Consider the following 15,283-nt stretch of genomic DNA (forward strand, 5'->3'; position numbering starts at 1 on the left):
CATCCACTCCAGGATTCTTGCCTGGAGAATTCCGTGGACAGAGGAATTGGGCTACAGACCATGGGGTCGCCAAGAGCTGGACATGACTGAGTGACTAACACTTTGAAGTTAAAGACTGTGAGCATACACCCTCAAGAAGCTGGTGGCTCTCACAGAAGCAAGGTTTTTGCAGAAGAACCAGAGGACTGTGTCGTGGGGTGTATCAACACACCCCTAAGGAACGGGACTGTTGTGATTTGACTAATGTAGGACAGAGCACTGGACCAGGAACAAAGTAACCTGTGTTCTAGTCCAGATCTGCTGCTGAACTGCCTTGCGGTTTCAGGGAAGTCATTTCACTTGTCCTCACTTAAGATTCTTCATCTAAAGTGAGGGGTTGGACCAAACCACTTGCAAGCAATGCTTTTTATTCTGATATTACTGCCAGAAGTGCCTAATAGTGTATTCTAAAATTTTCTGATGTAAAACTTTAACATATTGGATGTCCATCTATACTGACTTCATATTTCAGTTAACATTGACATGTCAGTTTCCTCCAGGTAAATGCTAAAGACAAGAGGCCAATAAAGGAAGACATACTCAATAATGAAGTTACCAAACAGATCAATGCATTTGAAAGCATAAAGGTTTAAAATCATTTGTGAAGGGAAAAGTCATTTTTACTTCATTCCAAGATGAAAGCAAGTTTATTATAATGACTGACTTTGAAAAGAACACAGGAATTCTCAAGTCCCTGTTCAATGTAGAACAAGGTCTTATGTAATAAATGCAAAAACATTAACATTCTTTTAAAGTTGAACAAGTCAGTGTTTAATGCTCCCATTTCTGAGTTCATTTGCAAAAATATCTTTGACCATCCCTGGTTTATGTCTTTTTCTCTTCCTCTGATTTTGCTGCTACTGCTGCTGCTAAGTCACTTCAGTCATGTCTGACTCTGTGCGACCCCATAGATGGCAGCCCACCAGGCTTCCCCATCCCTGGGATTCTCCAGGCAAGAACACTGGAGTGGGCAGTGTTTTAAAATTCAGGGTGTGTAGCTATGAAAGATGGCTGGATGTTTGTAGCTTTCTTAAATCGGTAATACAGATGGCTTTTCTAAACGATTAGAGGGAAGTGAATAAAAACATTTCATTTCTGCCATTCTGAGCAGAAGAGGTGAAAGCTCCAGCGAGGTGAGCAAGACCCCATCCAGGCTTTGAGGACTCCAGATTAGCATGGGATTTCTTCCCTGGCTCTTGTCTTCCTCTGGTCCTGCTCAGCCTGTGGGCTTCAGCAGGTGGTCCTACCCTGGAAAGCATCTGTGCACTCCAAGCTCTTAAAACACAGGGTGAGGTGGGGGAACCTACAGTTGTAATTGGTTTGAGGCAATACCTATCTTTAAAAGGAGAGTGTGTCAGTTAAACCATATTTTTCATTCACCTAGGGAGTTGGCTATTTAAAGGAACCTTTCATCAGATCCTCCTGTAGAACAAAGAGCTCTTTAATAATGCAAATGTCTCCCAATGGACAGGTTTTGATACACAAGGATTTCTAAATCTTGGACTTCTTTAAAGGGGGACAAAGAAACTCCTGATTCTGAAACTCTCCTGCTAACATTATGTTGAAGGTTCATTAACAAACCAGTGAGCTGGACAAACTGGCTTCTTCCAAGGTCATTTGTATTATTAAACTTAGAAGAAAAAAAAAAAAAAAAAGAGAGGGGCCCAAGCCCCACCCTTGAGTCCTCAAAGAGACATTAGGAACAATTAAGGAGGACCTGATAATGTGACATTATCTTCTTCAAGGGGATTAGGTTCATCTGAATGCTATTTGTGTATGTTGTTGGGCTCTGACAGAAGGTGAGCTGGTGCCTTGACAGTTGGGGCTGGCTAGGAAGGGCAGTGAGTCGGGGCCCAGGTGAAAGAGTTGATGTAAAGGAAGCCTGAAAGCAGGATGGCTCTTGTGAGCAGTTCCACGTTAGGCAAGACAAAAGGGCTGGACCTTTAGTCTGTGCATCCAGGCCTCCCCGATGGCTCAGCAGGTAAAGATTCTGCGGCAAATGCAGGAGATGCAGGTTTGATCCCTGGGTCGGGAAGATCCCCTGGAGGAGGAAATGGCACCCACTCCAGTGTTCTTGCATGAAAAATCCCATGGACAGAGAAGGCTGCCAGGCTATATAGTCCATGGGGTTGCAAAGAGTCAGGTACAACTAAGCATGGGCATGACCAGTCACTGGATGCAGGATACCCAGGAAAGAAGACCTACTATTGAGTGAAGTGGCAATCTAAGGCTGACAGGAATTCCAGGAGGGCAACTCAGCTGAGAACTTGAGTTGCCCACTCTCCCAATAGCTGGGGGAATGGGTGCTATGCTCAGTCAGTCAGTCATGTCCAACTCTTTTGCAACCCCATGGACTGTAGCCCACCAGGCTCCTCTGTCTATGAGATTTTCCAGGCAAGAATACTGGAGTGGATCACCATTTCCTTCTCCAGGGGGTCTTCCTGACCCAGGGATAGAATCCATGTCTCCACATCTCCTGCATTGCAGGTGGATTCTTTATCGCTTCCCAAAGAGTACCTCCTAAAAGGAGACTGTGGCAGCTTGGCAGCCTACCACAGCATCCACTAGAGGAATTAACCCAACTTCACTGGGTGGCCCCAGCACAGGGTCAGCATCTATGCCATGGGACCCAGTCTGCAAGTGAGAACCCAGCAGTGAGAGGTATTACATTGATCCTAACCAGACAGCAGAGGATGAGATGGTTGGATGGCATCACCAACTCGATGGACATGGGTTTGAGCAAGCTCTGGGAGTTGGTGATGGACAGGGAAGCCTGGAGTCCTGCAGTCGTGGGGTTGCAGAGTCAGACCCGACTGAGTGGCTGAACTGAACTGAACCAGATAGCACCTAGGAATCTATCTAGGTCAGCAGTGTCTTCTGAGAGGCAGAAATACAGGGCTGAAGATCTGGTGACTGGCAGGATGGAAGGTCAGAGGCACTCCTTCTGGATGGACTTTGGGGAGACCAGGCAGGGTACAGGATCAAGGCCAAAATAAGTACTAGTGCTGGGGGAACACAGCTCCAGGTACTAAGGCGCACCACGGGCAACCATCCCGATGTATGTTCATATGTTCTCTAATGTCTGGTGTGCGTGTATTTTAATTCTGCAAGTAGTACTATGCATATATATCATTAATTCCTTAGGTATTTCTCTTAACACCATGATTCTAAGATCCACACATGCTGCTCTGTCTACCTTTACACTCTCGCTCCTACCTGCCGACCCATTAGGTGGGTGTGTACATTTCACCATTCCCTCACTCAGTACTAGACACTCAGGTTGCCTTCCACACCCTTGATGCTATGAAGAAAATCTTTGTGCAGGTTTCCTTAAGTATCAGTGTGAGAACTTCCCTGGGATGTATACAGGAGTAGAACTGCAGGGTTATTGGGACAATTGTTCACATTGCTAAGAGCTTCTGGCTTCAGGGGTAGAATCACAGAAGCATCAATCAGGAAAAGGATCACATCCAAAGGGAGACATTGAGATGGTTATTAACAAATCATGGACCATATGAACAAACACTTAAATACAGGAGACAGACATGTGAATGCTTCAGAACTGCTGCCCTTGGAAGATGAATCAGAAAGGAATACATGATATCACTAAAATAAAAATGCATCAGTGGGGAACACTGTTTGGGGTTCATAGACCCACCTTCTCCATGTCACTTCATGACAACACTTCTGTTGTGAAAAGCTTGGTGCACCTGTCTCACCCCATCGCTGTCTCCATTCTCTGACCCCCAGGTCTCTTTTCTGGGGCAGCCACACCCATAAAGCTGCCTGCTGTTCATCTGGTGTCTCTTTTATGGTAGGCACTCTGTTTTCACTCTCATCACTAGCCTTCCCTGCTCTGCGGCAGCATCAACTCTACAAAATTTCATCTTGCACCAGGGCTGTTGCACAGTCACCGGGAGCAGCCAGTGATGATCTACAGCTTCTCTCACTTCTGTCCAACCCTTGCTCCTCTTCCCTCATCCCTCCATCAATCAAACACTCAGGTGTCCTCCCTGGTCAGCTCTGAGCCCAACTGCTCTCCTGGGAGCCACACGTGCTCCCTTTTGGAGGAGGAGGCTGCCTGCTAAGAGGCTTCAGCTTCTGGGCTGCATTTGCATGAATAAACAGTTCTGAAGGGTTCAGTTGAAGCTTTTATGTAAACACTCTCCAAAATATGTTCTGCACTGCATTATCCCCAGCAATAAAGATTCTGGAATCAGAATTTGGCTGTCAGTTTTATTGATGTCGCATGGGGTACAGTAGAATACAGCTTTCTCTTCTGGAAATTTATTGACTTGGCAGTGCAGAGAGCAATAAAACTGTGTTTTTAATCAGCAAGCCAAGCAGACGTGATTCCAGAAGAAATATAGGAAGCAAACATGCCATCATAAGAAGATTTCTCCCTGTCCTGTCCCTGTTCTTCTCAGATGTCCTGTTAAATAAGTTTGGGTACTGAAGAATATGCTTGGTGGGACTGTCTTCAGGAATAAAATCAGAGGACCAAGTTTGGATTACTTGTTCTAGGTTGTAACACCTCTAAGAAATTGTTGAGTGAAAGTATTTTTCTGCAAAATGAAATTTCTTTGCATTAGCTCCTAGAGAGGAATTACTGGTAAGCTGCTTTGCAGGAGGAATAGCAAGAGCATAACATGCTTCTTCTCAAGAGAAGAGAGGTTCCAGGGCCTGTCCTTTCACTGTGCTCATTCAGAAAGAGTGAGTGACCTGGCACACATCCGAAAGAAATGAAATCACTACTTCTCGGAGACATCTGCACCCCATATTCATGGCAGCATTATTCATAATAGCCAAGATATAGAAACAACCTAAAGTCATTTGACAGATGAATGGACAGAGAAAATATGGTGTGTATGCATATATATATATATATACATATATATATATATATATATATACACACACACACACATATATATATATACAACAGAATATTTTTCAGACATAACAAGAAGGAAATTTGCCATTTGCAGCAACATGGGTGAAACTGGAAAGCATTATGCTAAGTGAAATAAGCTAGAGAAAGACAAATGCTCCATGGTATCATTTCTCTCTGAAATCTAGGGTGAAGAAAACAATTTGATAGAAACAGAATAGAAATGGTGATCACCAGTGACTGGGGAAATGAAGAGATACAAGTCAAAGGGTACAAACGTTCAGTTATAAGAATAGGTTCTGAGGACCTAATGTACAGCAAGGTGTCTATAGTTAAGAATAGGTGGCTATTCAAAAGAGACACAGATGTATAGAACAGTCTTTTGGACTCTGAGGGAGAAGGCGAGGGTGGGATGATTTGAGAAAATAGCATTGAAACATGTATATTATCATATGTGAAACAGATCACCAGTTCAGGTTCAATGCATGAGACAGGGTGCCCACGGCTGGTGTACTGGGATGACCCTGAGGGATGGGATGGGGAGGGAGGTGGGAGGGGGTACAGGATGGGGAACATACATATACACCCATGACTGACTCATGTCAATGTATGGCAAAAACCACTTCAATATTGTAAAGTAATTAGCCTCTAATTAAAATAAATAAATTAATAAAAGAATAGGTGACTATTGTGTATTTGAAAGTTGCTGAGCGAAGAGTTGACTCATTGGAAAAGACCCTGATGCTGGGAGGGATTGGGGGCAGGAGGACAAGGGGACAAGAGAGGATGAGATGGCTGGATGGCATCACTGACTCGATGGGCATGAGTTTGAGTAAACTTTGGGAGCTGGTGATGGACAGGGAAGCCTGGCGTGCTGCGATTCATGGGGTCGCAAAGAGTCGGACACGACTGAGCGACTGAACTGAACTGAACTGAGCTGAATACTCTTACCACATACACACACTCACACATACATGTTAACTGAGGTGTGACAGGATGTGTTGAGGTGACAGGATGTGTTCATCATCTTGATATTGGTAATCATTCCACAATGCATGTATATATCTAATTTGTATATATCTAATTATCAATGTTGTACCCTTTAAATATATACAATTATATTTGTCAATTATCCCTCAATAAAGGTGGGAAAAAAAGAAGAGAGAGTGAGTGGGTTAGGAGCCAGTATTGCACAGTGAAAAGAATGTTTGGACTCTGTCAGCTTGGTCATGTTACCTGGTCCAGGTTACTTACTTTCTTGTGATCAAGTTTCCTCTGCTATTGAAGGGAAATACCCACCTCACACCATTGTTAAGTGAATAAAATAAGGTTATAGGTGGGTGTGCATGGTTTACACAGCACGTTACAAGTGCCAGTAGCAAGTCCTTTCTGGAACTCTAAGACAGCTCACTGATTCTCATCTGCTCGTCATGGAGGAGGTGCTCTCTCCCAGCAGGTAAGCCGGTCTCTGCTGCAGGGACAGAAAAGCAAGGCAGAATCTCCCACTCCTCTTCTCCATATTCTCAATATCCACTTCCCTCCTGAAATGTCCTGGTCCACTCCCCTCCTCTCTCCAGTCCCTGGGCCAAATCCTTGAATCAGTGTAGATGCTTGATAAATGCAGGCTAACCTTCATCTCTGCCTTGCAGACGCTTTCTCCTGCGGTATCTTAACCCGGGTCCCTTTATCACTCGTGGGTTGTCCTACTCTGATTTTTCTCTTGCTGAGTGGCCACTCTTTTCTCAACTTTTTGTAACGCGTAACTTTGATCTCAATTCAGGAACACTCAGATTGTTCTTCTGGATATAAGTAAGAGCCTGAAGGTGTCTCTCTAGATGTTTCCCTCAGATGGTGTGAGATTAATGGCATTAAATCAAAATGGCATTTGATTAACCATAGGAGCAAAGTGGTCTGGTTGAGATAATATTAAAATAGGCTACTTGGGGAAGATGGTATAGAGCAAAATAGGAGCATGTTGTTAGTGAATCTTCCCTTCTCCTACCTGCCTGGTTTTCAATTGTATTTTCACCACCCATTTCTCCACTCTACCCAAGACAGCTTCTTTTCTATCCTCCCAACAAGCTTATATGTCCACTCTAAAACTACGTGTTAACTGTTTACTTGGTACCAAGCCCAATTCTTTATCCAGGTTATCTTGATTAATCTTCACAACAACCCTGTGAAATAGAAATTATTATTTCCATTTGATAGACAAAGGACCTGCAATAGAGGATCTAAATAATAGGCCTAGGGTCCTGTAGCCAGGTAGTAGAAGACTGGAGATTTGATCCTGGGTACATCTGATCCCAAGGTTCACTATCCTAACAACGAAATTACACACTTTTTGATAAAGACCAAGAATTAGTCATGGCACATTTCTTTATTGATAGAAGGTAGAATTTTCAACCTGAATCTAACAATTGGGAACTCTGCAGTCACACACATACACACACATTTCATTCATGAACTTAAAAGGCGCTGAATCTTAAATCTTAAACTCTTGGCTTTCCTTTTTTCTTTTCTAGATCACTCACCTATCTCCCTATCAAAGTAATCCCATCTCAGGCTTTCAGAGGACTTAATGAGGTCATAAAAATGTAAGTAAGATACTGCATATCAAAAGACATTTATAATTGAAATAAATTTTTTTTCTCAGAGAACACATAGTTGAAAAGTGGTAATTTTTCTAGGAGAGAAACTGTATTTAGGAAACCCTAGTATTTTTATCTTTAAAGTACAAATAATACCCAAGGACCTTTGAAGAAAAGGGATGATTTTCAAGAGTCATTAAAATTCAGATAATTAACCTAGTCTCAACAAACTGAATGCATTTTGATAAGTGATGATAAACTACTCCAGTAGAAAAGAAGATAGATTTCAATCATAAAAAACTCCCTCTGCTAGAGCGACTGTTCCCTCATGTCGCATTTTTAGATAACACCTGCATAGAAGAAAATGTGTTGAAAGTTTATTGTGCATCAGAAGATTATCTTTGTATCTAAATAATAAGTGTATGACAAACATAGTATTTGTATCTATATTGATAAAAGGCATTTATCAAAAGTGTAAAGCAGCCTGATAATGCAATGTGATCTCCTATTTGTATCTGATGTAACTTCAATCCTATGTTCCTAGGTCAGCTTCTAGGACACAAAAGCACATATATGAAAAGACAGTATGGATTCCAGCATCCTCCTTAATGTCAATCTGAGTCACAGGACCTCAGAGGCCATTTAGATGCTTCCAAAGAGCATCTTACAAATTTTCAGGGCTTTGAAAACAGTTCTGCATCTCTGAAGATGCTACATCATCAGTCCTAGTTCTGTGGGGAAACTCTGACTGCTCTTTAGGGTATTAGCAAGCAATAGGAACATTAAAAATAATTTGTTAAGAATTAATGCATATTATAAGAAATTCACTGCAGGTTACAGAAATGTCAGTTTGCTTGAGGCTAACCTTTACTCTTCTGCTCTCAAGATTTTTAAATGTTGAGTTTTGAAAACTTTGAATGCATTAAGACCTCCTACTGAGAAAAGCAGCCACAGTTAAATAAGCAAAACCATTAGGTAGGAATAAGATGAATCAGCCTAGGAACTATCCACTACTGTGTTGTTCATAAAAGACCTTAACTGCCTTAGGCTCAGCCTTCCTGTGGGCTAAAGAGCTCATCAAGTCTGAAACCTTCAGTGAATCTTCTTAGAATTTGAGACTTTTTTCTCAGCTGGAAGCAAATGGTAGCTTATAAGGGGATTTTAGGGTAACATTGACATTGCCCAGATGCTTGGGGGTGATATATGGCAAAGTTGGTTCCTTTACTTTGTGTCTCTTTAAAAAAAAATCAATTCATTCACTTATCTATTCATTCATTGATACCCTAAATGCCAGGCTATATGAAGCCACTAGGGATTCAGGAGTGACTAGGATATAGTGTCTGTCCTTAGTTTGCTAACAAAATGAGGAAAATGGTCAAATACAAATAGACAGTCACAACCCAATAAGGACACTTCATGCAGGGAGCTGACCACTCTGCAGCTCCTCAGAACAGGATTTGGGAGAGGGGTGAAGTGTTCAGGCAATGGCACCCCACTCCGGTACTCTTGCCTGGGAAATCCCATGGACGGAGGAGCCTGGTGGGCTATAGTCCATGGGGTTGCGAGGAGTCGGACACGACTGAGCGACTTCACTTTCACTCCTCACTTTCATGCATTGGAGAAGGAAATGGCAACCCACTCCAGTGTTCTTGCCTGGAGAATCCCAGGGACGGGGTCGCATGGAGTCAGACACGACTGAAGTGACTTAGCAGCAGCAGTAGCAGTAAAGAGTTAAGAAGGGCTTCCCTGGTGGCTCAGAGGTTAAAGAGTCTGCAAAAGAGTTAAGAAGCCAGGAATCCTAACCCAAATTAAAACCTCACTAGAGTGATGGAGTTGGAAACCCAGACATCTTGATCCTGATTCCGAATCTTCTTATAAGCACTATTTGCCTCTCCTCTCAGAGTTTTAATGCCCAAAGCTATAAAACAAGGGAATCTGACTGGATTTCCCCAAAGAGCAAGTCTACTTCCAACAATCTGTAACTCTGAGCCCATAGATAAGTAAGCAAAAACTGTCACATCAACAGGAAATACTGAAACTTGCATTTCAACTGCATCTGGGTTGCAGGTACCCATTCGTGCTCCCAGAGGGAGGTTGTGAGCACGTTATGATGTGAGGACAACTTAAGGCATCCCTGTTCTTTTTTAAAAGGACACCCCCCCCCCATTGTTGGGTCATGCACACAGCTTATTATCATGCAGAAACAGTCATTTATTTCATGCTTCTTTTCCTTCTTCTTTTTTGTTTCTCTCTCTCCCCTAGTGAAATCTCTCAGAGTGATTCCCTGGAAAAGATAGAAGCTAATGCCTTTGACAACCTCCTCAATTTGTCTGAAATGTAAGCATCAGCTAACAGGTAGTTTATTGCTGTACACTATTACCCTCGCTGGCTGGAGCCCACTCAGTATTTGTATTCAAGCATCCATAGCTAGGAATCCAAGAGGAAAAGACTACAGCAATTACTAGGTCTGGGCAGGCACTAATTTCTGTCACTGCAGTGTCCTGCAGGTTGCTATGGTGACAACTGCTTCTCCCTGGGAGCTGTATAAACTCTGAAACATCACAACACAAAGTTGGAAATTAAAATTGACATTGTGGAGTCCTGCCAAGTAGCTCTTACCTCATGGCAGGGAGGGTATGGAGTCTTTGAGGTGGTGGAATATTTAGAAAGGAGCTTAGAGATCATGAATTAGTTCACTGGGGACTATTTGGGCATATTCATTTATTTAGTAAATGGTTCTTGGAAACCTACCATGTAAAAGTGTTTGACATGTGTATGTTGGATTTGTTGTTGTGATGTTTTTGAATTGGTTCTTAATAATAATCCTTTCCAAAGTATCATTTTCTTCCAATTTACAAAAAAAGGGAGAATGGGAGAAGACTAGCTTGATTCAGTTTTCAGATGTCACAGAGCAAGTTAGCGCCAGAGTTAATAAGACCAGAAATCAGGTCCCGTGACTCCTAAACCAGGCTTCTTACTGCTGCCTAGTTTGGCCCAAATCTGAACTTCTACAAGCTGCATCAGCAGAGAAGTTTCCAAAGTTAAGGAAGCAGAAATGATATTAGCAACAAACATATTTTGAGCACTTGTGCTTGGCCTTTATTTCCTCTAGGTTGTTCATTTAATTCTCGCAGCTGCCCTGCAAAGTGGGATAATTATCCTTTTGTTCACAGGAAGGATTGGAGGCTCAGAAGGGTCGGTAACTTGACAAAAATGGCACCTTCAACAATGCCAGGGCTGGAATTCAACCCCAGCCCATGTCTTCAGAGCTTGCGCATTTTCCACTGTACACAAGGCCTCCCTATGAATGGTCCAATTATCAATCACCTAAAGAGAATAACGAATTAATAAGTATGTGGGTACACATGTCCAACTAAGGGTCAAATGATCCTGGAATACAGAGGAGGTAAAATTTACACGTCCCCCAAGAGATGACAGTGTAACCAGGGAAGTAAAACTAATTCACCAAACAGAGGGAAATCCAAAATAATAGGTATTTAAGTGCAAAAAGTATGGTCTGGACTTCGCTGTGAAGTAGAGTTTCATGGTGGGAGTGGGGTAGGGGAAGGTCATTTCCATTACATCATTACCATTACCAGTCCTACCCGGACCTGGAAATCTGAAAATCTGCAGTTTTGACAGACTTCCCAAGCAATGTTGAACCACAGCAGCTTGAGATAAATAAAACTGCTCATGATGTAAAGCAGTTTTATTTAATAGATAAAGATATCTTTATATAAAGTATCAATTTATAGATAGATAAAGTATCAATTTATTGATACAGAAAGAAAAATAAAGCGCTCTAAGGGAAAGAAGGCCCTGAGACTAGAATGTCAGCTCCCCACAGCTCTCTTTGCCTTGTTTATAGCTGGATCTCCAGCACCTAGAACAATGTCTGGTACATGGAGGTAATTCAATAAATGTTTGTTCAATGAATGGATGGATGAGTGGTCAGATTCCAAAACAGTCTTAAGAAATACAAGTTTTTTTCCATCCTACCCACCTAATGTCTTATATGGCCCAAGACTGCTTGATTTAGTTGTTGTAAAGTTAATTACAACAAAAAGTCACTCACCTCTAAAGAATCAAAGAGACGTAAAGGATAGAAATTGGCATGATGGTGGGAAACTATAGTAAGGTGGAATACACACTAGACTTGGAGTTGGAAAAACTGCGTTCACCTCCAAGTTCTGCTACTTCTCACTTCTGTGATTAGAGACCAATCATTCAACTTCCTGATTTCATCCACTGTTGTCAACACTGGAAGGCCTTACTGTGAACCAGACACACATATTTTCTGTTCAAAACCCACTCTATGAGGAAACCAAGCTTTAAGTGATGCATCCAAGGTCATACAATTAGTAAAAGCAGCCTGTTAAACCAAGCTGATACCGGAGTCCATCCACCTAACCAACACACTAGATTTTCTCTACAGAACAAGAGTAATTATCATTTCCTTCAGTGGCTGTTGCCTGGGTTTAAAAAGCCAGAGGCATTTACCGACCTTTTATTGAATCCATAGTAGACAGAATTCAGTAAATGTAGCTGCTTTTCAATGTCACTGGGGAACTAGGAAGAAAGGCAATAATGCCACTGCAGTGCTGTGGCTGTACTTGTACATTTTGCCAAGCCATGCCTTGTGTATTATCTCTAGCTATTATGTTACTCACTCCCTACCAACCTGTGAGGCAGAGAATTCTTCTAATTTTACAGAAGGGAGCACTAGCTCAGGGGCATTAGAAGGCCTGGCATCATCACACAACCAATTGTCTATAGAATGGATGTAAAAATCCCCAAATGCAAGCCCCTAGCGTCAGCCCCAGGCTATTCCAAAGGCTGAGTGCCCATCTGAATAACCAGTCAGTGTGACTGCCAGCCACTACAAAGATGACCAGTTTGTCTCCAAGAGCAAGCAGCCAATTCGTTCATTTCTCTTGGGAGTGAAATCGCCCATCACCCCCAATGTGCTGGCTCCATGGTTAGCCAGGACCTAGCTGGCCAGGAGCCCTGGATGTTGGTTGTTACTCGGGGGCAGGAAGGAGAGCAGGGAGAATGGAACAGACTCCCAGCTATGATGCTTATTCTTATCTCAGCAAGAGGTTGAAAGCAGAACTTCCTGGCAGTAGCCAACTGGCTCTCATCATCCAGTTTCTATCCTGAGGGTCTCAGGAGCACCCCTCAAGCACAAGAAAGTCACTTGATTTTGTTGATGCCACTTTCAGCCAGCATCCTCTGGTGACCATGGCCTTGTGCAGTCCAAATGAAGCACGTCTATTAAACTGCTGCCTGTTTTTCCATTTCTCTTTACAGACTGATCCAGAACACTAAAAACCTGGTGTACATTGAGGCCGGAGCATTTACAAATCTCCCTCAGTTAAAATACCTGTGAGGAATTTTCCTTTTTAAGCAATAGGAGCAGGGGATATGGGCATCTGATGAAAACTTAATTAAAAGGTTGGGAAGAATTTTTAAACCACATACTTAGCATTATTTGCATGTCTGTCTTCAGCTTTCTGATTAAAAGCTAATCAGCATTTCCTATTAACCACTATGCTGGGTACTTTCAAATACATGTTAGTGGCTCCCAACGTTTTCTTTGCCTCAAACATCCAAGAAGGATATCATCCCCTTGCAATGATTTTCAAAGTGATGGTGGGCATAGGGCAGGGAAGTCAGGACACTTTAAAAAGGCTAAGTCGGAATCTCTAAGGTGAGGTGGTGATATAGACAGGGCATTGGTGAAAGTGGGAGGGGCAGTTCTGATTTGACCCCCATCCATGGTTAAAAATTCCTGACCTCATTTCTCTCATGTGTCCATTCATTCACTCAGTCAATTTTAAAGTACTGCCTTGAGGTAGGCCTTGTGCCATATAAACCAAATCATTATTTTCTATTTCCCCTTAAACCTTATTAAGTCCACTAGTTTGCATTATAAGTTGAGTACCACTGTAGCCTAGCAGATTCATCACCTTGCCAGCAAAACAAGAATACCTGTAACGTGATACAAATCTATAAATTAGTCACCCTGGATCTTCTCACATATCAAGTAATCATTTATTCACAGAGGAAAAAATGAACATTTAGCCCTCTGATACAGATGTCCATTCTTTCTTCTTCCTGATGAAATAAATTTCATAAAATCCCCAGAGGATGCAAAGTCCACCCCCTCTAGCAGCCCTGCCCTGGGCCACGAGCGTAGCCCTAATGCTGGATGACAATTCCTAACCCAAGTGTGCTGCTTTTCCAGACCTCCAAGGGATTCATAGGACGCATAAGTATCTGCAGTATCAAATATGTTGGAAAAACATAAGAAAATCCCAGAACCAAATTTGACCACTGCAGCCCCTTGTTACCTAAGAATCACTGCTTTTATTAAATAACATCTTCACCCCTAAAGTATGATATTCCCCCAACCCCACTACACACTGCAGTCCAAGCCCACACTGCCTTCACCAGCCACAGAGAGGACAAGGATTCCATGTGATCTGGGGTAACAGGTAAGGAGGAGAACCAGAGAGAGCCAGAACAGAAACCTGGATTCCATTCCTCATCACCAGAGTGCCAGGCAGTTCAGTTCAGCTGTTCACAGTCCATGACTGGTGAATTTAAAACTCGGCTGGGAAGATCCAGATGCTCGGCTCCTCTCAAGGAGTCCCATTCTTGTGTAATAAAATATCCTTCAATTTAACCTATCACTGAAGTCTCACTCCTCTTTGAAGGCTAAGTAAAAGGTGGGAGGAAATAGGAAGAGCCTTGAGTAGCTCCAAAACCAAAAGAATGTTCCATGACCAGTGAGATACAGGGAAGAACTCCCTGAATTGTAAGGTAGCTAAATAAAGGGAGATTTTTAATAATGAGGATATGATTTCTCACATGGAGATTAATCTTCCTGAAGTGTTTGAGTTAAAACCTATTCTAAAGTAGAGAGATGCTTTCTAGAACCATTAAGAACACAGAAGACACTAATTAGCAAAAGGAAATGTAACTGATGCAATAGGAAAAAGTCTGGAAATACAAATGTAAATGAAAAAGACAGGAGAGTTTGGTCCCATCCCCTAGATCTCTAAAAGGAGCAACTTCCCCACATAGTGTTAGGGGCTTTTAAACTCTGATCTTCAACAGCCAGAAGTGTTACTGATAAAGCCAAACTCCACATTTTTTAAATCTAATGTGAAAACTGTTATCTGCACAGTGCCTTTCTACTGTTTTTATCTTTATTCCTTAGTAACAATCCCCTATACTCACTCTGCCCACATTCCCATCCTGCCCCATATCACAGAAGCATCTGTAACACAGGCATCCGCAAGCTTCCAGATGTTACGAAGATCTTCTCCTCTGAATTTAATTTCATTCTGTAAGTACCAGGCTGATTGCTATGCATAACAGTTTCCTATTTGCAGCTGAAATTTAGAAAGTAAATATTTCTCATTTCATTCCTCAAGGGAAATTTGTGATAACTTACACATAACCACTGTACCAGGAAATGCTTTTCAAGGGATGAATAACGAATCCATAACGCTGTAAGTAAATGTGCAGATTCAAGCTCTGCCATGCAGCTCCTACTATTTCCACTTCTTCTTTTTTTTTTTTAATTCCCACTTCTAGCTTGAGGTGGGCTCTTTCTTGTCTTTCATCATGTTCCTAACTCGCTGCTGACATTCTTTCTGACCTAAAATGCCAAGGGTGAGAGGAGTCTTGTGGGATGGCAGATAGGTCATGTGTTCATATATGACAACCAACCAACCCATTAAGTTCAAAATTA

At 42.2% G+C, this 15,283-nt stretch overlaps 1 protein-coding gene across 1 annotated transcript in view; it reads left to right on the forward strand.

Annotated features, from left to right (window-relative positions):
- The window catches only part of LHCGR (luteinizing hormone/choriogonadotropin receptor), a 63,890-nt gene that overhangs the window by 13,555 nt on the left and 35,052 nt on the right, over positions 1-15,283 (forward strand). Inside the window, exons 2-6 of the mRNA XM_065929309.1 lie at positions 7,456-7,527; positions 9,784-9,858; positions 12,832-12,906; positions 14,801-14,875; positions 14,964-15,041. Coding sequence (XP_065785381.1) covers positions 7,456-7,527; positions 9,784-9,858; positions 12,832-12,906; positions 14,801-14,875; positions 14,964-15,041 — 375 coding nt within the window. The remainder of the gene's footprint in view (positions 1-7,455; positions 7,528-9,783; positions 9,859-12,831; positions 12,907-14,800; positions 14,876-14,963; positions 15,042-15,283) is intronic.

Source organism: Muntiacus reevesi, chromosome 3 (genome assembly GCF_963930625.1).
Source record: "Muntiacus reevesi chromosome 3, mMunRee1.1, whole genome shotgun sequence".
NCBI lineage: Eukaryota > Metazoa > Chordata > Mammalia > Artiodactyla > Cervidae > Muntiacus > Muntiacus reevesi.